The following is a 24,952-nucleotide window of genomic DNA, read 5'->3' as shown; positions in this document are numbered from 1 at the left end:
ACAGGAATTGAGGTGGAGACACTTAAGAAATTATCATAGGCCCTAGTAAATAGACGTCTGAGTCTGAGGCGTCATTAAGTACACATGGGTTTGTGATACTTCGAGTCAATTAAATCACCAGTAGATGTTTTATAGACTGTTCTACCAATCAATGCAAATTACATCACATTTTCATATTTTTATTGTGCTTAAATATTGTATTCCAAATTTTCCTTTGTGGGTCTCCATACATTAGGAAAGTCCTCTAGTTGTTGTCGTCGCAGGAGCAGTAGAAGAAAATCCTTAAATGTCACCTTGCTGTGACTGAAGTCACCTAATTGAGATGTACAGTACCGGCTCAGAAGCACTCAGCTCTTATCATCGCTGATTTCCCTCATCAGAACAGCATTACAGAATTACTTTTCCAGACAGCGCGCTAATCCTACAGGAGTCCTGTAATCATGCAGTCGTTTCACTTGTGGCACTTCTAACGTACTTCGTAAAAAATCCCAAGGGATGCAGTATCACAGTGTCGTGTCTATGCTACAGGTTTACAGAAAGGGGTATGTTAATTTATTTGGCATCGACAATAGCTTTTCAGTGTTAAAAATTAAAATGCATTAATTACATGTAGAAATGACGCATTACGTCACGAAACGACAAGCACGAGAATAATAATGGGTTTGTTATCTGTGGCTTTCTCCGCCACTGGTCATCTTTGCCTCCTTTTCACTATTTTATAGGGTCAGACTACGCCAGTCACTAAGCTCTGCTGTTCCTTCTAACACCGGTAAAATTCCCTGTTTCATCCACCATCGCCACACGCCTGGACTGCAAAGTAATTCTTCTGCTTTCGTTCAAATGTCCATACTGCTACACGTATTGATATTATATAGCAAACAAACTGGTTAAGGAATTAAAGTAAGAGTAAAAACTGCGGATTCTGCTATAGGAGAATTTCAGCTTTTATTTACACTGAACAGTTCAAGCTTAGCCAAAGCAAAAGTTGACAGTAATGGAAAAATAAATAAATGCATGTTCATAATTTAATATTTACTTAGAAGGTTTATTTAATTACCTTCTGACGACCTCTGAGTAAGGCCGGATTCAAATTCTAAAATTTAAATGCTTTTAAGTGTAATAGCTTTCCTCTAAAATGTCGGTATCAATTTTTGAACACTAACAAGTCTTTGTTACGTAATCATAGCTACATGGATGTGTTACAACAGAACACAAGCACTTATTTTGTAGTCTAATTCTGAACACTTTTTTCCCCCCAAGATAATTTAACATGACTGTCTAAACACACTAGCGCAGGTCTTCGTTTTTTTGGTAATAATTACATGCATTAGACGTGCCTTGCAACAACTTTTAAATTATTCAACAAATTTCAATATATTTTTGGTTCGTTCTTTTATAAACCTTTGTTTACCTTTGAGCGCCACCTATTGGGTTAATAGTTTAGCAACTCACGATCGCCATGATACATCAGGAGGGCGTCAATATTTGGCAAAATGAATAAAAAAATTAATACAGAAGTAGAAGACTGCTACTTTATATTTGATCTACACGTATTCCATTACATCAATAAAGCAATACCACGTTCACATTGTAAATTATTTCTGTTTCCTCAACTTTGACAGCAGGAATCACTTATAAGATTGTTTTTTTTTCTTTATTTTCGGAAGAAAGCAGTCAGAACAGAAAAACAAGATTTAGTCTAAGTCGGCTACTACGGGTTGTTATTCTTAGGAAGTGAACCTCGAGTGAAATGGGTCATTATAAATCAATGATTTTCATTTCATGTCTTTGACACGTTTGAGGGCTGAGAAAACACAAATTTCATGAAAAAATGTAAAACTCATGCATGCATCCTAGTTATCGTGTAATATCGTGGTGCACACTATTATTGGTAATATTAGCCTTCGACTTTCATGATTTGGCTGCACTGTAGCGCGGGGGAACGTATTTCATGATACACCGTCGCAAACTAATGACATCACGCACTCCCCTTTCCTAAACCCTATAGACTGTCATACATTGCGTAGTTTTTTTTGGACGACTGGAGTCTGTTTGCCTTGTTATTATTTTTTGAATGAACCAATGGACAACCATTCCGAATAAAGGTAAAGATTTCTTTCTTTTTTGTTGAATGTAGTGACCTAACCTTGGTCAAATTACGTAGCTTCTTTCAGTCGCTGTGTGCCCAGTATCTCAGACGCAACTGAGCAATTCATTCTTATCGAATCATTAATATGTCGATTTCTCCTTTTTTGTTGCCCTTATTGATTAACCAGTGGTTAATGCCCTGCTATGTAGCTCTCGTTATTTCTGCCTTTGCGTTTATGGATTCCTGACCTACAGATGAAGAATCCCTAGCGAATATCTAGATCACCATGTATCAAAAACGAAAATCGTGCTGTTTCATTGCTCGGAGGATTTTCCATTATTTCTGACCTAACAGCTACATGAACGTTGCTCAGACGCTATGTCGACTGGTAACAGCATTGATAACAAAAACGCTTGTGTTAAAGCAGTTATGAATACGGTGCATGGTTCTGTTATTGGGTTTGTGATGATGGATGAACCGTTTACATAGCAACTGCTCGACGACGCTCTTATGTTATTGTAGATGGTACTGTACGTTGATCGTTGGTACGTTAAGGGGGTGGTGGTGTTGTCATTTATCGTGTGTTATTGCCTTCGGTCAGTTAGGCATCCGTCTCTGACCACTGTTAATTTGCCCTTCTCGTTCCCCAGCGAGCTAATGACCGTCACTGATGCCCAGCTGTCGGCCATGAGCGAAGCTGGTCCAGGCGACGCTGTGGGCAGGCGAGTGTCCTGCGATGGAGAACGGGGGACAGTGCATTATGTTGGCAAAGTCCCTCCCACTGCTGGTGAGCTCGGCGCAGGTCCCAGTGCAAATCTGCGGACTCGAGATAATGACAAAGACGGGTTTGTTTTGTTGCCTCTGACGCGCCTGCCCTCGCTGTGACGCATGGATGGAATTCCTTAAAGCCCGATATTACTTGATTTATGGGGGGGGGTTACCCTCGATTATAATAGCTGTCAGGAGAAGTAAAGCCTAGGTTCTATTTGATGATAATGTCAAAGCAAGATTTGTAGACTTTTGTTTGCTTGTTTTGGGACATCTGTGTACATGTATTTCAGCTCTTAAAAAGTCTGATGGGATTTGTAAATGATATCAAACAAATTTACGAGTTTCAGAACTACCCTCACTCAGGTGTGTTGAATGAAATGTAACTGATTGTACCTCTACTGAAGGAAAAATCCTGATTGTGTTATAGTGTTATTCCCATGTGTATCAGTTCATCAACAATTTATCAGCTAGTAAGACCTTTTTAGGCATAAATACAAGTTGAAGAAGGAGAAATGCCCAGATGTGAGGTTTTGTGTACTAGAATTAGATGTATTTCAAGAATGCGTACTGTTGGCCAACCAAACACAGAAAGCAGTCATACATTCAGCAGGTCTTCATAATTGAAGCCTTGTATCACACCTGCCCCATGCACAAAAGACTCGCAAAATCAGTATGTTGACATGGGAAGCACGGACACAGAATGATGCTTTTGATTATTGTAGTTTAGTCAGACCTCCTGTAGAGTTCGCACAAAGGTTAAATGACGTAATATAATGTTTCGTTTTGGCCTTGTACGGTGACATTTTAGACCGGAGTGTTGCTTCGGAGACCCTACCGCATCCTGTTGACCTGCTGTGCTCTCTACCTCCATTTGATGTGTGTTCTTTCCTGGGCAAACACAGGCATCTGGCTGGGTGTGGAATGGGACAACCCGGAGCGTGGCAAACATGACGGGACCCATGAAGGAGTTCAGTACTTCAAATGCAGGTGTAGTAACCCCTTGAAGCCTTTAGTTTGCCAGTGGTTCTCATGAGGTCTGGGCCTCCCCCAAGGTTTCCTCAAGGAGGTCATCGGGAAAACCTGACCAGCTGACACCATTTTTTGTGATCTCGCCTGTTTTGGAGTCACCAGTTGTGTTTTTGGCTCATCTCGGCTCACAGCCAGGAACCCCGTGACCGCACACGGGGGAGGGAGCAGTAGTGTAGGCAGGCTCCTTTGATATCAACTTTGCATTCACATATTCAGCATTTTGTATTTTACATTCTGATTTAGGTTTATTTTTGCTGTTGTAATTTATTTAGTGTGAGAGGAGTTTTATATGATCTGTGACCCAGGGGAAAGTGCGGTGTGGATGGTTGAGGAGAGAACGGAGGCTCGTGCTGTTCTTCTTCTTCTTCTACTTCTAATCTCTTTTTTGTTTTGGTTCCCAATAAAGTTTAATCATCGGACAGTGAAAGTTGTGTTTTCTTTCATATGAATACCTAAAGCCCTAAACCGAACCCAGGATTTTACAGCTTTATACTTCAGTTTACTTTTCTTTTCCTTAGAGGGAGGATCCACACTGGATGCAAATGATTCTGGGGGAAAAATGAGATCCCAGGCAAAAGAGCCAGGAATCTCTGACCTCAATCTTAACACAAATAGCTTTAAAATCCCAGAATGCCTTGTGTTTCCCTGCAGCCATCCAACTGGTGGTTCCTTCATCCGCCCCAGGAAGGCCAGCTTCGGAGTGGAGTTCCTGACAGCACTGAGGCAGCGCTACGAGATGGAGATGGAGCAGGACAGTGCAGAGGAGCTGAAGATCGCCAACAAGCCAGTCGAGCTGGTCGGCTTCGAGACCGTCTGCCAGAAACTGAGGTAACAGGCAGGCTGGCTTGTATCTGAGCCTGCAAATACTGTCGCAAGAAATATCCCAAGACTACACTGTGAAAACAAGGTTCTGCCACCTGGCTATGATGTGTCATCTTCACAAAGATATATTCAGGTTTTCTCCTCTCTGTAGTTGTTTAACATCTCCTTCCTTGGTTTTTTGTTTCCCACAGCCAACTAAACTCGCTCGAAGCCGTTTCACTGCAAGGAAGTGAAGTGGCCGGCGCTGGCCCAGATAATGAAATTCAACAGAACACTCCCAGTATCCATTTTATTTAATCCATTGACTTATTATCCATTGTCTGAGTAGTTTTTTCCTGGTATTCTAATTAATCCATTGCTCCTATTAAATACTTTTCATTGTACTGCAAATGGTGATGATATACTAGATGTAAAAGGGATAAAACTAGTATTTTGGGGGGTTAGTTAAAAAAGTTTTTCGGCATTTAAAAAGTTTGGTTGTTTAACAATGGGCAGCCCAGTAGTCTGGACCACTTGGTAAGCACTTAAAATTCATGTGAATCACCTTCAAGGTATACACAGTTTGTGACACACACGATCTGGTGTGAGCCACAAAGTTTTGTTTTTTAGAACCAGCAAATGTTTTGCTTCAGCGCAGTCTGATCTCATCTTAACAGTCGCACAGATATCCTGTCTTTAGACTTGTCGGAAAGCTTGCTCGCTTCATGGGACGATGTGGCCAGCATTACTCGGCAGCTTATAAAGCTGAGAGAGCTTCAGCTGAGGTAGTCATTCTCGTTGGCCTTCCTTGCCGCTTTGTTGGTGATAAAAACAAGCTTATTTTAGTTATGCTTTAAGCATGTTCTGAAAGAGACCACGTTAGCTCCCTCAGTAAATTTAACTTCCTGTATTTGACTCTCATCAAGAGCTAGAGAATATAAAAAAGGTTAAAACAAGGGAAGGCCATTCGTCCCATCCAGCTCACTTGGTTGTTAATAGTTAAATGATCCAAGGGTTTCATCCAGCTGCTTCTTGAAAGAAATCAGGGTATCGTCTTCAACAACATGGCTGGGTAGCTTGTTCCACACAGCCGCAACCCTGAAGCTTATAGGATGAATCTGTCAGACATGTGGCACGTGACTCCATTACCAAAACATTGAAAGGCTCTGTGTTTGCTGAAATGTGTTATTATGTTAGAGAAGACGTGGTCAGGATCGCATCCCATCACAGAATCACAAGAACAATTCCTGCATGTGAATTAGTTCCTGCGCATCTCTTTATAGTAGCAGGGAATCCTTTTCAGTAGCACTCGTAATGTACTGTGCCATATTTGCTTGGAAATGAAGTGTTGCAGCTGCAGTAAAGCAATGGATAAGGATAAAAAATGGTGGTAGAAGAATTTGGTGGCTGATGTTTTCTTCTCAATTTTCACTTTTAGCTACAACAGACTGCGTATGCCAGCCAACCCAGCATGTCTCTCTCACTGTTTTGCCAGCCTGAAGGTTCTAGTTCTTAATAACACTGGGATCACCTGGTCAGAGGTAGGGCTTTACTTTTTCTAGTTCTAAGAGCATGAATGAGAATAACTCATCCTGGACAACCCTGATTATTCATTTTCACACTCATGTCATAGGATTTAAGTGAAATGGAAGTTCTTTTAGTAAAATAAAAAAAAACATTTGTTGTAAATATCCTGTTTTTATCATCTCTGGTGGAACAAGAAACCACTAAAGGAAGCTGTAGCTGTGACTTATTTGCCATCTACTGTATGTGTCCCTCTTTTAGGTTCTGGTGTGCGCCCCCATGTGGCCAGTGCTGGAAAAGCTCTGTCTCTCCAGCAATGCCATTACTGTACTGCAGAAGTAAGTTTGTTTTCGGCATTTCACAATTATGGCTCTGATTGCTGAACACATCGCAACATATTCTTTAATTTTTTCTAATTAAGTTATGTGCTTCCTTCAACAGGCCAGTTGATGTTTTGCAGTCTCTGACCTTGTTAGATCTGTCGAAAAACCCCTTAGCAGGTGGAGGACAACTCCAAAATATTGCACATCTGCCAAAGTAAGATAAAAAGTCTTGAACTTCTTTTTACTGGGATAGACCTTTAATCTTTATAAAGGTTCTACCAGAGCTGTTAGTATTTACACTTCTTGTGCTAACAACTTAATTGTGAGTAATTGTGTGCAAGCTTGCATGACAGTTACAAAGTCTGACTTGTATACTTTTGGTGGGAAGCCTGTGAAAAGCTTCTCTTCTCTTCTTCTGTACTACTGCAGTGTTGCCACAAGGAGGTCAAATTAAACTGCAAGTGATTGATGATTGATTGTTGCAATAAATGTTTCACACTCTGTTTTTGTTTCTTAGATTGGAAAAACTCATCCTGTCTAACACTGGACTGTCATCCATACGGTTCAACGATGTGGGTCCTGGTATGTTTAGGATTTGTTTTTTACAGCTTCATTTTAAAAATCTGTGAAAAAATATCTATTTTAACTGATGCACAGAAAATGAATTCTCTAATATAGTATAATAACGTTCAACCCATGTGATTTTCAGCACCTCTGTGTTTAAAGAAGTTGCATTCTTAGTGCAGAACTATGGTGTATGATCTTTGTGAAGTCTCCTCTTAACCTTAGTCTGGGCAGGTTTACAATAATCATTATGTTTCAATAGCCTTTCTAAGTTTTCTACAATTTTCTTCAAGGTTGCAAAACGTCAATGTTTCCTTCACTGAAGTGCCTCGTGGTTGAAAACAACAACATTTCAGAGGTAACTTTCTTCTGTGCCTTAAATAAGATGAGATTGTATGGCAGCGCTCTGTGGGTAATCACACATTCCACACAGCGGCTTTCTCCCAGATGTCTTGGCCCACATGCTGGGCGCGGTGAGGTTCTCCAGCTGAGGCCGGCCTCTTTGTTCTGCTCCTCAGTGGTCGTTTGTGAACGAGCTGGAGAAGCTGCCGAACCTGCAGCAGCTCTCCTGCTTCAACAACCCCCTGATGACAGCAGGGAAAAGCCCAGAGACTGTGAGACAGCTCATCATCGCGAAGATCGGCGGGCTGCAGCTGCTCAACAAGTCGAAGGTAGAGTGCAGCGGGAGCTGTCTCCTCGAGCGAGCAGTCGGGCTGTGAGCGAGGAGCGGGTCAGATTGACTGGTAGTGGTGGTGTAAAAGGAGGAGGGAGTGTGTGAATTTGTAAAAATGCTAAACCTAGACAGTCTAATATTTATACTGAGCTTCACACCTCAAGCCTCATTATTTTAGAATTACGGCCCCTTTACCAAACACTGCCCCCCCCGACTGACACACAGGTTCCGTTCTGCAAGTCTTCACCTAACCGAATGTTTACACAAGTTAGAGGCGACCCTTTCACGGCACTTGTGTGAATTGTAGGGAATAAAATAGAAATATTTTTATATCCTGTAATTAAACTCCAAATATAGCAAGCACCTAAAGTAAATAATAAATGAAACCTTGGAGAAAGGGAGTCGAAAGATGCCAAACATTCCGCACGATTGTGAGGGCAGAATGGCGCCCTCTTGTGGATGCCGGTGGTGTTACACTCTGCGCTCTTGATCCTCGGAAGGAACTTGCCGCACTCTTGGTCTTTACTTCAACTTTCTGTAACTCGAAAATGGTATTATGGGAGTTTTTTTTAATTTATGCAAATGAAATCCTGTGGGACCCAGAGAGGGGATTTGTTTTCTGTAACAATTCTGTGCCACCACAGCTATGAATATCAGGCGTCTGTGTGTCCATTAGCCTGGCTTCCTCCCTGGTGCATGAGGGTTTGCCCTGTGTCTCCAGCCACACTCGTGTTGTATGGATGCCAGAAAGGCGCTTCTCAGGGTGGCAGGGCTCTGCAGGGTGGTGTTTCAGAGGCCAGCCGCCCTGCTAGGCCTCGCTGTGTGTCTGCCTTTGCGGCGCAGATCCAGCCTGTGGAGCGGAGGGGGGCCGAGCTGGATTACCGGAAGATGTTTGGGAGGATGTGGCTGGAGTCCGGCGGGGACCGCGACCCGGAGCGCGACCGCCCCAGCCAGGCCTTCGTCGCCGAGCACCCGCGCTTCCAGACCCTCATCCAGAGTAGGTGCCGCAACCACACACCCACCGCACCAACCAAGACAGAGCTCCTGAGGCGACTCGGGCCTTAAATGAAAGATTTCGGCAGCAGCGAAGTTGATTCCAGCTCTCGTTGAGGTTTACCTATTGCAAACCATTAACATTCCTCTTTCAAACTGAGTTCACCCCCTTTGGCATGTTTTGGCAGCAGGTTTTTCCAGGAGGCTGCTCCTTAACCAAGCAGGTTCAGCCGAAACGTAATGTATTATAATAATATATTAATATAATACTCAGTAAACATTCACAAAGCATCTGGACAGCATTCCTGGATGTTGTTATTCCTAGTTAAATGCACTGACTGGAAATCTCCAAACCGTTCCTGCTGTTGAAGATGAAAGTCCTCTCTGCTGTATCGGATGTGCAGCACAGTGTGAATGATGGGCTTTGGAAGGCGGTTTACAGAAATAACATCGGAGATCTTTTTCCATTTCAGAATACGGCGCACCGGAAGAGGGTGAACTGAAACAACAGCAACCATTTGCACTGAAGAATCAGTTGCTCAGTAAGTCGCCCTCTGTTGTTTTCATCAGTCTTGGTCCTGGCAAACTGCTGCCAATGAGCCCTTTTGTGTTTAAAGAAAGTTAACGGGCTCCTGCCAGCAAGATGATGCAGTACTTCTTTAAAAAGTCATGTCTGCTGCTGATTTCATTCACGCAAAAGTTCTTTGTGATAAGGAATGAATGTTTTATGATGTAGTATCTCAAAGATGCTCTAAATAACCACCTCCACCCTTCAATATTCTATGCACTGAATTACAATAGGATTTAACCTACTTTATGCCTTTAAATGACAAATCTCAAATCAAATTCCTTTTGTTTTGTCTTTTCAAAGCTATAACTTTTGTTTGCCCAGATGTGACGGAAAAGAAACCCATTGAAAAGAAGCTTCCAGGTAAACAGTCCTCTTGGCAATGATGTGCACAAGATCTCTCAGCGCCAGGATTATTCTTCACACCCACTCAATCACTCTCAGAGAGAGAGACTCTCAGCTGCTGCACATCCAGGACACCGAGATGGTCTTGTCCATGGATGAACCACAAAGTGTTTGGATAGAATCACCTATAACAGATTCACCATGTAAAGCAACTAATCAAACAGAGACCCCTGAGAACCACAGCCCAGCCGCCTTTCCAGAGAACTCGGGCTCCTCAAGGTCTGAGGTCTATAAAAACATTTGCAAAATGGCGGTTAAGCCTGGCGTGGGGAACTCTTTGTCGTGCCATCCCTGTTCGGTGTGTACACAGGTGGTCCTCGTTAGTTTTGTATTTGAATTGCAGGATCTAACCTAATGAAAAGCGTGCTGATTCACCTCTCCATGCTGCTTGCAGACTCCATGAACATCCAGAAGGTGAAGGGGCTGCTGTTCCGGCTGCTCAAGGTGCCCGGTGCTGAGCTGAGGCTCTCGTACACCAGCTCAAAGGTACGGGCCGGGCCGCCTCGGGTCTTCTCCTGTTGCAAGCACCCTGGCAGTTCAAGAGCTCTTGTTTATTTGTTGAATTGCGACTGAAGGCTAGGTGTTAGGGGTGACTCATATGATCTCCTCATATTGAATAGTAAACAAAGTGTTTAACACCACATACAAAACATAACATTTTAAAATATAGTTTCTATTTCAGGCATTATCTAAACCAACTGTCAAGGACATGAGAAGATAAGGGATGCTGGGGTTTTAAAGGGGAACTGCAGTCCAATCTCTCAGTCTCGGTGGCAAGTTGGCATTCTAGAAAAAAAAAATCAAATTTCCAATTAAGCACAAAATTGTGAACTTTGTGAAAGTACTGTAAGTCGCCATTTTGTCGCAAACTCGCATTCGAGTTCCCACGAATTGCGACGTGAAGCAGCCCTTCCTGTTCACTAGTCACTGTGATGACTGAGGTACTGTGATGTACAAGCGAATACGTCCAGGTTGTGCAGCAGACATTTCACTGCAGAAATGTTCCAATGTGATCTGCATATAGAGTTAAAGTATTTTTCAGTAAAACTCTCTCGAAATCCAGAGCACTATTTCTATTGGACCAAGAGAGGTATTCACAAGCCTGTTTATGATCTCATAGGGCTGCTTCACTAGATATTTTGTTGCCTCATTCTGAATCACAGAACATTGCATTGTGCATACCTGAAAATTTAATCTATTTTGTGATGTAAAGTGGAGGTTTAATGTGTGTACATTTTACTTTTATGAGGTTTAAAATGCATTCATCAATGCTGATTCTTTCTAACCCCCCAAACTATTAAAATCAGACTGCAGTTCTCCTTTAAGCAGAGTAGTTTCACAGTGTTCTGTGAATGATCAGACGGGTATGCAGTTACACTCAGTACTGAAATTTCATGCTCCTGGAAGAGTTGAAGAGTTGAAATGCTCTATTTCTCCTCCTGCTGTTGTGGCTTGTTCAGAATGGCTCACCTTTTGCTCTTTTCTTCAGATGGAGGGCAAAGAAATCGAAATCGATAATGACCTGAAGCCTCTGCAGTTCTACTCTATTGAAGATGGAGACAGAGTACTTGTACGCTGGTCTTGATGGCAAATAGTTCAGTGACACGGACACTACAGCCCCCAGATAGGAAATCCTGCTTATGTGGTCTAAGCAAAATGCCTTTAGTGCTGCCATTGGGTAAGAGGCACTTGTGTAGTAGACCGTCTGCTGTGACTTACCCCTTTCTGCTTTTAAGCGTGGTTTTATGTTTAGCAATTATGACTACCAATTGCTATTAAAAATTGCTCTATAACTGTCCAGTGTAAAAGGAAGACCTGCTTCTTACAATGTTCCATAGATGTAGCAGCTGTTAAAGCTCATGAGTGCAATGATTTATTTAAAGACTGTACTTGTGCTCACTTCATGAACCATGACGAGTAAATATCCAAATCTACTGCATTGCGCAGTTAAAACCTTGAATTGCTAAGAAAATAAAACCATGCTCACACATTTCAAACAATTAGTAAAATTCTGGTCTTCTGATTAAAAGAGTGAATGTTTCAAGTCCCTACTGTATCATCATCATCATCATCACTGCACCATATGAATATTTTGATCTAGAACTCAGTGGCTGTGGTAGCCTTTGGACTTAGTGAAAAGCACTTCACTGATATAACCGATTTCTAACCAAGCAAGTGGTTTGGCTTTCATTTAGGCTAAATGTAAAAAATACAAATTCAAGGTGAATTCATTGTAAGTGCTTTCCTACACATTTTGTGCATGCATACAGCAGAAGTCTTTTACAGGCTAGGAAATGCAGTTCAAGCTCAGGAGTAGGCAACATTCGCGAGAAGAAACCTATAAATCAATTTTCCACTGATGTAAGAACCTTTCGTTTGTTTAATATATTAAAAACGTACAAATAAAAAAATTAAAATGAAGTTTCTACTGACGCCTCTACAAAAGACTCCTCTAACACCGATTTGACAGGAAGATGTTCATCATCTACTGCCTTCCTCTATACCAGCCGCTTAATTTTGTGTATGTAAACTGTTTCAAACTTAATCTGATACATTATTCATCAACACGATGGAATTAAGTTGGTCACACACCCATTCACACAGTGGAGTAAGCAGCTTTTCCTGAAGAATTGGCAATTAAACAATCTAAAAGCTTGTGTACAGTTTCAAAAATATATTTATTAGCATTAATATAAACTACTGCATACATTCTCAGGTATTTGCCTTTTAATATAAAGTGTCTTTACATTTGTTTTTCAAAACCATGGGAACAGTTTGACCATATTATTGCTGAATGAGAGAAGAAAGGTGGGGAAGAAAACAAGAATTCACTTTAAAGTTCCTTTTCACTTGACAAAGCATTTAAATAAAGCTACAAAGCCGCTTCGGAGTGTATTTGAATTGGGCTTGATTGCCTTCCTGGGATGCCTTTGGTAAAGTTAAACGGAAAAGTGTTTGACGTACAGTTGTAGAATATGAAACCAGCTTCAGTTACCAGGCATGTTTTCTGGTGCCACAGTACCAAAATATTTCACTTCCCCTTCAAGGTGCATCATTTCAATGTCTTTGTGGCTGACAGTAGCTGTTGTCTCTCAGGTCATTTTGAATGGCAGTCATTTATTCTTAATAGTCATTCTGCCCTTATATAAAGCACAGTACACAGATCAGATTAAACCAGCTTATGTATGGTTTTTTTTCCTGTGCTGTCCATTTAAAATAACAGAGCAGGGAAACAGGCCCTGACTCGCAGATTTATCACGTGCTTCAATCAGAAACCCAACATCAGTATAACAGCACAACTCAGGTGTGTGTGAGAGACAGGATGGACTGCTGATGAACTAGACTACTTACCGACATCATGGGGCACACCCAGCAAGGCCCAGAAAGGCAGGCAGGGGGTTAAAATCATAGGGGCTTGCCTGTATTTTCTCCTCATCCCAGGGAATAGCACAAGCATTTACTACCAAAGGAATTCCAGAAAATAAAAATGAATTCCATAACCTTTTCAGCTGCTTGCTACTAGTTCGGTGACAATCCAATTTCAGATTCTTAAATGTGGCTTAAGTCATTCAGACCTGGCACAATTAAGTCCAGTGCCCCATGAAGAGGCGTAAAAAAAAACAGTCCTACTGGTAGACACGGTGAAGTCACTCTCGGAAAATGAACCAGGGCTCCTCAGCCGAAGGTCTCAAAGGAGAGCAAGATACCTCTGGACTGCGCCCGGACACACAGCCGTGTCGGCAGGTTCCCAGACTCACTGATGGTCTCCGGGACAGCCACAAGGATCCCCACAGGTGCTCCTTCGGCGCCACAGCAAGAGCAGCTCCGCGGGAGAGTGCTGAGGAGAGGACAGCATGTCCGCGTGGCAGTCCTTCTCGCACAGCCAGCCCGGGTCCTGACCCCGGAGAGACGAGAGAGGGGGGGGTGAGGCATGCAGGGAGGTTTCGCCGCACGTGAATTGCCCCTGACGGGGGGGGGGGCAAACCTCGTTACCCCTGAAACAGCGAAGGGACATCGGCTGGAAGCAGCAGCCTTTTCAAGCTGCACAATACTGGACTAACCTGAAATTTTCGAGGCCCGATCGCTGCCATCCATATACCCATGCTGACATCTTCACCCTACAATGAACGACACCCGTTGGAAAGGAAAAAAAAAACTTTCGGGTGTTCATTTCAAACATTATCAATACAAAAAATAATTCCTTAATATCCTCCTAAATGTAAAAAATGGTTAAAATAAAATCAATTCCAGTAGGATAAAAGGGTTTAAAACAGTTATACAATAGCACTTAAAGGACATCTTTAAGTGATCTGGGGACAGGCCTGACAAGAGGGGGGGCCGTGGGTCTTGTTATTTTTTTATTATGAACAATGTTAGTGGGTGTACAATTCCTGACCTTTTGGAAGGCTTTCCCTTCACAAGTCAGGGCCCGACCTTGATCAATGTTGACTCATCTAATAGTTCGCAGCAATAACTGTAATTTGAGCTGATAACCGGTTGCCATACAGGAAGCCTTTAGGTGTCTCAGGAGATTGTTGCATGATTTACTTATTTATTATGGAATAAACACGATTTACATCACGCGAGGCAAGTGACCTCATTTCCATGAGAGTGTTTTCAGTTTTTGCGCGTCAGCACAACAATTTAAACAAGAGGTACGTGCAAGCAATGTGATCCAAAACATTTTCGTCACTGAAGTCACTATATCTAGCCCTGGAGAGATTAGTTGCTGTGGAAGCACGCCTCGCCAGAAGGTGAGATTTTGACAGCGTCATAGACGTTCTCGCAAATCGTAAAGCACGCAAAGTGTACTGCAGTGCTGTGCTTTTAGTTTAACGATTGTTTGCGTAGTAATTTAAACGTGGTACTGGCACGATTTATACGCACAATGCAAACATGTTCACGTAGTTTCCAAATTACATTACAGGTTTTTTCTTTTTTCAATGGCATATACTATAGTGAGTGTTATTCACCATAATATTCTGGCTTTCTTACTATCGTAGACCTACTTTATTCAGTTTGATGGCGTTTATGGTGAGGTTTACATTGTGTGCTGTCATGGCATTCAGAATAACACAATTAACATTTACTTCGTTTAGACGTTTATTACTCCGGTACATTTAAAACCAATTTTCAAACAATGCAGGGGCCCAGAAAGGCCGTCTGCCCTGGGACTCTTGCTGGCTCTCAGCACCCCTGACGGGGGACAGGGAGGTTTTAGTACCTGGTAGGCCTTCAGCCGTTCAGCATCGTCTGCGAGCCACTGGATGAGATCCTTCGAGGCGACGTAGCCAGAGCCACAGGCGAACGCAGGGTAGGCTGGGCTGGCATACTCCAGCTCCTGCCACTTCCCAGTGCGGTCCACTGCCCAGCTCTGTCTGAAACTGCACAGGATACCGACGCTGAGAGCACTCTCACCCTGAACACTCACCACCCCCCGCCCCCCCCCAGTCAGAACAGGCACACTCCCCCCAACACCAAGAAAACACACTCACTCCCCCCTCCCCCGACACAGAGAGAGCACACACACACACACACACACACACACACACACTCCCCCCAACACCACGGTACGACACTCCGTACTGGGCTGTCTTAGAAAATGTGCTGGAATTATGCAGAAGAGCCAAATTCAATCATTCACATGACGCATGCGTTATCTGTAAGGTAAATGGAGAGAGCATCCATGCTGTACTGCTGTACAACTGCTTGTACTCACTTCCCCCACCAAAAATTCCTCCTCCTCAGCCCTTTGTGGTCTATCTTCATTAACACCGCGTCTACGTCGATGTAACAGTCATCATCCGTCTTCAGAAGCAGATCAAAGTCTGCATTCCTCACAGCCCTGGTGGAAGGAAAATCGGTATCGAGTTAAAATCCTGTTCCCCCTCCCTTTTAAATTGCTTTGGCTATTTAATGAGATTGGAAAAATAAATCTAGCAACCAGCACCACATCCTTGGTGACTTGACTGCCGTGACCTTCCAACCACACGCACTATAATATTCCGTTAGGAAAGGGCTAAAATAATGAAGAACATTCTCCCTTAGAGAACCGTCCCCGTATTTAATCAAGAAGTTAATCTTCTACCTGGAGAGTGCAGCAGGCATTTCAATACATGCCTGCCCGCCAGGACTCATGGAGCCCTACCATTTGTAGAACTGCAGCAGTTTAGAAGGCACATTTCTGTACGTGTCCACCACATCGACGAAGACCATGTCTCCATGCTGGTGGCTCTCCCTCTGCAGAGCAGCGTCCTCCTCTAGCAAGGCTTCAGCGTGACTCTTCACCCGCCCGGGCCGTCCCCTCAGCGTCTCCGCCAGGCCCTCCGTGTCTGGAGCACAAGAAGAAGAAAGAGGTTCGTGACAACAGGAGACGTTTGGCTACTTGGATGCCAGCAGATTGTCGGTCTGGTCTCATCCAGGAGCTTCTTGAAAGACGTCAGGATATCCGCTTCAACAGCACGGCTGGGCAGCCTATCACAGACTCCCACCACCCTCTGTGTAAAAAACACCTTGTGTTCTCATCAGCTTTAATTTAATTTGGCCCATCTAGCCCATTTGAGCGTTAGTAGTTAACTGATCCATGGATTTCTTCCAATGCCTTTGCAGATTTTCGATTTTTGAATCAGCTTCCATCTTACTCTGGTCAAAACTAAAAAACAGTTCCTTTACCCTTTCCAAACAGGACATTCCTTAAGACCTGAGAAGATATCTGATCACTCGTCCTACAGGGCAGCAATACCTTTTTTGTAATATGGTAACTAAATCCATATACAATACTGTAAATGAGGTTGTACTACAGTACTGAATAATTTTGCAAAAAACAGGATAGCCTTCTGCAAACCCAAAACCATAAACTGGATGAAGCAGTTAGAAAATGCATGGATGTACAGACATCCCTTGATTTAAAACGGATTTTAACTATTTCCCAAATCATTTATTTGATTATGAGAACAATGGTCAGACGGAATTAATTCTTTGATTTAAATGCCATGCTTAACTATAAATATGGAAATGCTCTCTCAACAGACATCTAAGTATTTTTCCTAGGATGGCCTCTTCTTGCAGTCTCTCATTTTAAATTAATCACATGCGTGTTAGCGTGCTGAAGAAACATCATTATTATATGGTTATTTTAAGTTATTTTATACTTAAAGTTTCTTCACACATGATTTCAAATTAACATTCTCATCTGAATTCAGTCACATACATACACGTCGATGGTCAGGCGAGATTTGGTTTGAAGATGAGGATTATTTGTTTCAATCAATTGCTGCATTGATCCGCTGAGTCCAGCGTACTTTTGTTCTATGTCTGAGATGGCACATTTGAAAAGTGATTGATTAAACTAAAGAAACGTGAACACACTCAGGCATGAAAACAAAGACTTTCAGAGTTCATCACTTGGTCACGAAACTGAAACCGAATTGTTTTAATATGGGCCCTACATATCAAGTAAAACTCAACAATATTCTCAACATCATGTGAAATCGGAGACAACTGGCTTTTTTTGTTTCTTACTTTACAGGGAACATTCAAGGTTATGAGAGAAAACAAAAGCAAACTGCTTGGTCAGGGTTTCACCTCCAAGCTCTTGAAATATGTTCAGCTATATTAACAAGCTCCACGAACACAATGCCTTTACAATTTTCAAGAATCAACCAGTTCAATCGGCACCACCCTGGAAGTTTCGTGGAGAAGTGGACTCACCGTACACGGTGAACGTGAACCCTCCAGCCAGGCCAGGGACCCCCTGAGTGCTCCGATGTGGTAAGATGCCATCCTCCAGCTGAAACACACAACGCCCATCATTTCCATCGCTCCGCAGAGCTTGGTCACCCATCCGGCCATTTTATCCTGTACAGGGTTGCGGGGGAGCCGGAGTCTATCCTGGCAAGCAAGGAGCACAAGGCAGGGTACACACGGACACAAGTACACACACCCACACCACCCGGAGGAAACCCCAGTGAACACGGGGAGAACAGACAACACAGACAGCACCCCAGTTCCTGGGCCCCAGGCCCCAGGCGCAGCGAGGCAGCAATGCTGTCGCCCCAGGAGCTTTTCAGTGCGCAAAAAAAACACTGAACAAAAAGTAAAAATGTTAAATCCTTCATTTTCAAAATATTTATAAAGGTCACTTAACCTGGTTAAAAAAGGCAAAGTCCAGACTGTTCCCTTCTGTTAAGCAGAAGAGAGTACGTGACCCCCACAATGCTGGACCCCACTTATACAGCTGGGCGAACTGGACCAGCTGGGGTACAGTACGGCTCTCAAGATACAGCGGCAGCGTCTGTAGTGGGGATTCGAACCGACAACCCTCCAGTTACGAGTCCAAATGCATATCCACTATGCCATGCCAACCACTGCGCTATTTAATTGGTGACTTAATTATATATCTGTTTAACTTTCTGAAAAAAAAACTTTTCAATTTATCCTGTACAAACTGAACTCAAGAACTAATTTCTCATGGCTTTAGAGAAAGCTGTGAGAATGACGTAATATTCTGTTCAGAACATTCCAACATCCAAATAACACACCAGTGCAAACCATTAAAACAAACAAAAAAAAACAGGTCGCTACTGCGGTATGAAGAATGGTCAAGACCACGTACTGGAGAAACTCTCACCACCCCACCCCCGCTGTTAAACTGCACTGCAGAGACGTTGGCTGTGATGAGGCTCTCCGAGTCCACAGTCTCCCAGACCAGCGTGCCTTCGAACCCCTGAGGACAAGACCAGCAAAAAGTCACGATCACACCAGGACAGCCTTCTGACAAAGTTCACACTCCTGAACTGGATCAGTCCACACATAGATCACAACACCCGCACTTGATCTGGTGTGTGCCAAACAGAAAACAGATCTTTGCCATATTGAACTGACCACTGCCTACCAAAACAGTTCACCTAAAGCTTTATTCTCCTTCAGTCAGGTACAGTATTGGCAAAGGACTTTAAATTAGTTTCCATTTCTGATGGGTTTCCCGGCCTCAGGATCACACCGCCACCTACAGTACGACCGGAAGCTGCGGACTCACCTTTGGCAGGATGAACTGCTCCACTGGTTTGTACCAGACCCCGTTCACACTGACCCCAAAGCTGATTGGGCTGAACCGGGCTGTAACGATCGCTTCCTGAGAAAGAGAAACAAAGCAGGCCTGCCACTGGAGCCACAGCAGGAGACAAGGCGAGGGTTTTGAGCATCGACCACCCAGGTTATATTTTCCTTGCACTGTGTTTGAAAGGCGATGGCCGAGGCGGGAAGGAACATGAATGAAGTGCCTTTTGCGCTCTGGATAATTAGAGAACTGCCTTCACACAATTTGAGTCTGGGGAAGGCGAAAGGGGTGAATTGCTTCTACGTGTTGAATGACTTCAGGCATGTTCGGAGACGCCAGAAACGGACTCCATGGCCACAGAATTATCCCGCGCCTGCTGAACGGGACACATCCGCGTCTCGGTCCAGCAGCTGGGACCTGCAGCAGGAAGGGGCAGGGAGAAGATCCAGAGAGACGCACGGCTTGCCCTACCGCCTGAGCTCTCACCTCCTGCTCCAGCTGGAAGAGCCTGACGGTGACGTTCCTCCTGAACCCCTGATCGGGCCCGTCGGGGAACACCCCCAGCCGCGTGATCACAATGGGGTGCAGGACTTTGAAGTCCAGGCTGACAACCGAGGCCTCCGAGGCAGAGAGGACAGTGGCATCCGGCATGGACAGGATTTCAGTTTCCTGCCCGGTCACTGGGATTAAAAGCGACAGACATGAGGCAATGACTGACCAGCGCATCCCTTTTTTAACTCGGTGTCCGCCAATTAACTCTCGCATACCTGCCACAGCAACACAGTCAGTTCACTGTAGGTTATTACACAGCTAAGCAATTGGTACATTTAGTCATGAGTACTACAGCCCAGTTATAACTCATGGCCACGATTCACTATATGACCCAAGAGTGTCCTTAACAGCATCAGCGCATCACATCTACAGACACCTTTTTCAGGATAATCGCTTATAAAAATATTTTTTTTAAAACCACAAGCACCATGATATCAATGAGAACGGCGTCTCAGCATATTTTGTTCAAGAAAGAAAAAAAATCAAAAGCACTGTGTACAGACGCCAAGAGCTTAATGAAAAGCACAAGGCTGTTAAAGAAGCAATATATTTTTTTACATACATTTTGAGTACGAGCTCCTTCTCTGTGCCTCTAGACTAAAGCCAGTCTAATACAGTGGAGTTAGTGAGCCAGATGTTTTTCAGTTGCTAGGGGCAGCCGAGAGTGAAGTGCTTTCCAGAGCAATGCTGAATTTCTATAAATTTCCTTGCTAATTAAATGATTAATTCTGCAGTCTTGTCGGTGCAAAACAAAGAACTCGGCCTCACTGAAAAATTGCTATTGAAAACTGTCAAACTCAACACACAGCCTGATCCTGACCCTGACTTCAAAATGACTCAAAGACAGGGCTCAGGTTTATTCGTTCAATCACATAAAACACTGCAATCTTCCAGTGCAAGGCCGCTCTTTGCATTTTATTCTGCCCTAGTGTGCTTAAAAAGACAATTTAAACTTAAAAAACTTCACACGGATGTACATGCAAAAGATTCAAACTGACTGTCAGCTACTAAAGGCAGCGCAGGGGGGCCACAAGGACAAATGAATATGTTCTGGGAAAATTAATTTTTATTAACCACTGGGACACAGCTGAAGAATATCTAGCTGAGCTGTGGTGATTTAAGTGCAATTTAACTGGGGGATTCTGCCTTACAACGCAGAATGAAGAACAATGCGTTTGCCCCAGGCGCTTACAGGCAACAACACGAGATACACAGCACTGCTCTGAAGCTCACAAAGTTAGCGCACCCCTTCCTTCCCACCACACACGAATATTGACAGGTCTGTGCCTGCTCTCATGTCTCACGACTCGTGTTTAACCTAGGGAGACCTTGCTCTGCACCAATATTAAAGCATCCAACCTGCGTGAGAGCCAAGCAAGAAAGCAGACCCCTGCTTTGATCTCGGAGGGTTAAATATTTAGTTCTAGTTCTGCAACTTGTATAGTTTTTCATGCAAGTCCCAGAGTGCAGTTCATTTTGAACATACAGTATGGAGAGAAGTCAAAAGACAATCGGACCACACCTGCACCTGTGAGCGTATGAACTCTCAGCGCTGTTCTATAAAGTTACGGGTGCAATGCCCATCTCCCTGCAAGCATGGCGAATCACGGCCAGTTCCCTCAATCCCAGAAGACTGGCCTTGCTCAGCTGGATTGTGCACGACTGGAGACTCGTTCACAGTTCGCCCTGCCCTAGGCCCTCACGACTGCCAGCGGAGAGTCCCGAGCTGGAAGGGGAGCACTCACCTGGCTCAGTAAGGTTGAGCAGGGTGCAGGAGTACGGGTCCTCTCTGTCCTCTTCCGGCACAGCGCAGCCATGAGTCCCAATGATGAACTTCACCGCCACCCTGCAGACCAGCACAGCAGAGACGCACGCTCATGCAGGGCCACGCCCCAGCCAGCAACAACCCCACCCTTCCTTTCCATCTTTAGACAACGCCAAACCGTCGACGCTCGCGGGGGGATAAACTGATGCCAGCAGGGAAAAACTCGCAGGCAAGACGCTCCAAACGGTGCTGCGTTAATGACCCACTGAGAGGGGGGCCCTTGGAGCAGTGGTGTGTAAGGAGCCAAATAAGTCGGTGCTCTGTCACACCACATCACAAACAGCCCCACATGCGTTACTAGGGCAACAGAAGCTGCTGGGAAAACTCCTGCAAGGGGCCCTTTCCAATGACTGGCTCGAGAATCGACGGGCCTGGGAATCGATGTCTGCTGTAAGCGTGCCCATCGTCGAGCGCATGCAATTCTCTGGGCTGTGCTGCCAAGTCAAACAGCCCGTTTAAACTTGGCAGCTCTCTGGCAATAACTCACGTTGTAAAGGCATTGTTTCACTGAGGAGGGCTGAGAGAGCCATACCTCTGTCCTGCTGTCCCGAATGCCTGGCCTACACCGACACAAGCACAGACACTGGGAAGAAGTGATATTGACTGGGGGATGTTAAACCGTCAGAAAGGTATATTCTCACAGGTACAGAAAGATAGGGCCGGAGTGCAGGGCTAAGATAATGTGCCAGCTGGACGTTAACGGATGTCGCTAGAACGTTAATTACAAATGACTGAGTAAAATTAATTTCCAATAGGAAATTCAACGTCCCGTTTCATATCGAAGCGCAGGAAAGGTCTTTGGCAAACTCACTGGGGACAGCACCACAGAAGTGCCCCCGCTGCCGGCCACAGGAGAAAGTCCCACCTGACAAGGATCGACCATTGCCCTCATTTGCAATCTGCAGAAAATGACATTAAAACTCAATACGCACCGGTGTCGGAAATGAGGGTGCTGTCGGAGGTACCCAAGCCAAGTATTTCTTATCGCCTCCCTGAGACCATGATGATGTCTTGCGGACAGCACTCCGACAAGAAGCTCGCAAGAAGTACACTCCTGACCTATGTGTAAGACACCAAGAAGCTCAGTTTCGACATTAAGTGCAAAATACCGTTTTTATTTATTTCAGCAGTTATGCATTTGCCACCAAAGTACGGACACCAGTTCCTTTCAAATAATGCTTCATTAAAAACGCCCTTTAAACCTTACAACTGTTCAATACCTGGCGTCATGTTTGGATGTGTTATTTGGCGTTTTTACACCAAAAAGAACAGTCAACAGAAAACGGGCATGAATGTATGACCTTTATCTTAAAACAGCTCAATGCAATCCATATACAGACAAAAGGAAGAGGTGTATGATGCCTTTTAAGATTTTTCATATTCCTGACGAAGGCAAATGTTGCAACAGAACTGCTGAATTAAAACTACTACGCTAAAGATATGCATTCCCGAGATGTAAATATAGTTAATAGTAAAATATTTCGTATACGTTTTTTTCACTCTTGTACAAGTAACTCAAAAAACAAATCGCAGCGCCAGTGCAATTTATAAACTAGTGAACTCGACAGGAATTTTTATTTTTAGGGACATCTACAGCTGTCGCTTCATCTCCCAGATTTCTGAATACTAAAGAGAACTGTAGTAGAAGCGACCGTCACAAGGAGTAAAAAGTCATCTTTAAACTTCTCACTTGCTTTTAATCGCACGATGTGCTATTCCTGCAATAGATACATAGTAATTTGTGCATTTCAAATCGATGTGGACAGCCCACGTTCTATTTATGTCGACTGGACAAGGGAAATATCATGTTTGCCTCTCTTGCAAAATTTAGATCTGAAAACGTCAGCAACTAGCGTTACAGAATAACAAAAAGTAACAGTATCAAACCGCAGCCTAACTTCAGCAAGACGTTTGTGCGTTTGCTAGAATACAGCAAATGCAAAAAATCGAAGACCTCAAGGTCGAACACAAGACTAAACTAAAACGGCTTGAGATCAATTATCGTAGTAAAAAAGCACAGAGCCAAAAAAAAAACCATAAGAGAGAACCAAGCAAGAAAAGCAAAGCGATATCACTTTCTGTTACGTGCTTTATCAAAAGTTCAAGTTCAGAACTGATCGCAACACCACATACCTGAATGCAGGAGATCCAAAAAGGAGGCGGTTCTGCTTATTACCAACCAAAGATGCACCGCTACCGCGACAACACACGGACACAAGAGCAACGCTAGGCTTCGCATGGACAGCCTCGTTGGTATAAATCCCGGCGTTTAATTTTGTATGAATAAGCAAGTTCCGCGGGACCACCTCGACCCACACAACTCAGTTCCTCAACATAATACACGCCGAAACCCCCATGTCTCCCGGTGCGTTGCTCTGTGGAAGAGGAACGTACAGCCAATAGGAAGAGGGCTTGCAAACGCTCTGCCTTCTGGGACTTGTAGTCCCTCTCCAATGACTCGAGCAACGATCGCGCAAGACTTGAGAGGTACTTTCAACTCAACACCTGCTCCCAGGACCCTTAGCTAGAGCTAAGCTTTTGAATTACCCCCAAAACAAAAAGAAAACAAAAGAATCGACGTCAAAATGAAATAACCTAGTAAATGTTTATTATTTTGAAATTAATAGTTAAATACTTTCTTTGGTTAATAATAATAATAATTTAACATTTTTAAAAGTTAAATAAACAGTTAAAGCAGAAACCACACCAATTAAATAAAAACCTTTCTAAAGAAGAAGGTTTTGAGTCTAGATTGAAGTTCAATCAGAGAAGGTTACTCTGATTTCCTTCTGGAATTCAGAATCAGGGTGTAGCAAGAGTCACCCATAAGTGAATGTACTGTAAGTGACCCAGGGAGACAAACAGGAGACCAGAATCAGATGATTGAAGACTGGCAGGTGGGGAGTAGGAAGATAATTTCAGATAGGTACCCATCTAGAGCCTTGAAGGTAGAGGAGTGTATTGCCGTTTGTACATGCGAGTTGGAATACTTCACTTCCACATTCTTCACAGGCGGCAGGAGCATTTTGAAGTTGTCACGTAATCTGACAGGAAGCCAGTGCAAGGGCTCCAGGACAGGAGTAATGAGATCACTTGCATTAGACCTGGTCAGGATTCTGGCTGCTGAATTCTGGACATACTGAGGTGAGTTCAGTGTGGCTCTAGACACCCCAGTGAGCAGGGCTTTACAGTAATCAATTCTGGAAAAGACAAATGTAGTCACCAACTTTTCTGTTACAGTTAGAGACAATGTAGGACAGTCTGGCATCATTTCTGAAATGGAAGAATATTTTTACAATATTTTGCATGTGGGTCAAATGTCAAGCTCCAATCAAATATCACCCCCCGTTCTTCAATTTAGACTGAAACTCAAAGTCAGTACTATCCACAGGTAAGGTTACTGCACTGGTTTTACAGAGTTGAGAGTTGCTAGGAGGTGCAGAGAAGCACGACTTCAGTCTTGTCACAGCTCAAATGAAGGACATTTTTAGCCATCCAGGATGTTATGTCAGAGATGCAATTAGTGCAGAAACTGCTACTTCAGTGTCAGGTTGAGTGTGGACGTAGATTTGAGTATCATCAGCATAGACATGATAATTCATCATTATAACTCATGAGAATTGAATTTTTGCAGCATACTCAAATATGCAATTACACAGTTGGTTTTATTAACAGCATTATTTAACTACATTTAGCCAGACTATGAGTAAGGTAACTATACCTTAAATATAGTGACTTATACTGTATTTAAGGTATAGACTTAGACTTATATATGGA

The 24,952-nt window shown here is 43.6% G+C and overlaps 2 protein-coding genes across 4 annotated transcripts; one reads left to right on the top strand and one right to left on the bottom strand.

Moving 5' to 3' along the window:
- The first annotated feature begins 1,966 nt into the window (after window positions 1-1,966).
- On the top strand, window positions 1,967-12,169 carry tbce (tubulin folding cofactor E). Of its 3 annotated transcripts, none has more exons than XM_088933930.1 (17): window positions 1,967-2,105; window positions 2,740-2,876; window positions 3,763-3,847; window positions 4,574-4,717; window positions 4,903-4,991; window positions 5,376-5,475; window positions 6,129-6,231; window positions 6,476-6,552; window positions 6,656-6,751; window positions 7,055-7,119; window positions 7,395-7,459; window positions 7,620-7,772; window positions 8,618-8,771; window positions 9,241-9,309; window positions 9,639-9,698; window positions 10,135-10,226; window positions 11,230-12,169. In XM_088933930.1, the coding sequence occupies exons 2-17, from the start codon at window positions 2,747-2,749 to the stop codon at window positions 11,323-11,325; spliced, it is 1,578 nt and encodes a 525-aa protein (XP_088790056.1). In that variant the 5' UTR covers window positions 1,967-2,105; window positions 2,740-2,746; the 3' UTR covers window positions 11,326-12,169. The 3 variants fall into 3 exon arrangements, with proteins under 3 accessions (XP_088790056.1, XP_088790055.1, XP_088790054.1); XM_088933929.1 differs by having other exon boundaries at window positions 4,541-4,717; window positions 9,660-9,698; XM_088933928.1 differs by having other exon boundaries at window positions 4,541-4,717.
- Window positions 12,170-12,401: 232 nt separating this feature from the next.
- On the bottom strand, window positions 12,402-23,545 carry b3galnt2 (beta-1,3-N-acetylgalactosaminyltransferase 2). The gene is made up of 12 exons (XM_088933931.1): window positions 23,309-23,545; window positions 22,108-22,234; window positions 21,096-21,196; window positions 19,285-19,478; window positions 18,778-18,873; window positions 18,355-18,465; window positions 17,451-17,529; window positions 15,889-16,072; window positions 15,460-15,585; window positions 14,965-15,124; window positions 13,802-13,858; window positions 12,402-13,635 (listed from the first exon to the last, which is right to left on the bottom strand). Exons 1-12 carry the CDS (start codon window positions 23,412-23,414, stop codon window positions 13,495-13,497), a joined length of 1,482 nt encoding a protein of 493 aa, XP_088790057.1. The 5' UTR covers window positions 23,415-23,545; the 3' UTR covers window positions 12,402-13,494.
- Window positions 23,546-24,952: the final 1,407 nt, after the last annotated feature.

The sequence above is a fragment of the Atractosteus spatula genome, chromosome 15 (assembly GCF_055471065.1).
Source record: "Atractosteus spatula isolate fAtrSpa1 chromosome 15, fAtrSpa1.hap1, whole genome shotgun sequence".
NCBI lineage: Eukaryota > Metazoa > Chordata > Actinopteri > Semionotiformes > Lepisosteidae > Atractosteus > Atractosteus spatula.
Note: the sequence above shows the minus strand (reverse complement) of the source record. Positions and strands in the feature narration are given on the sequence as shown.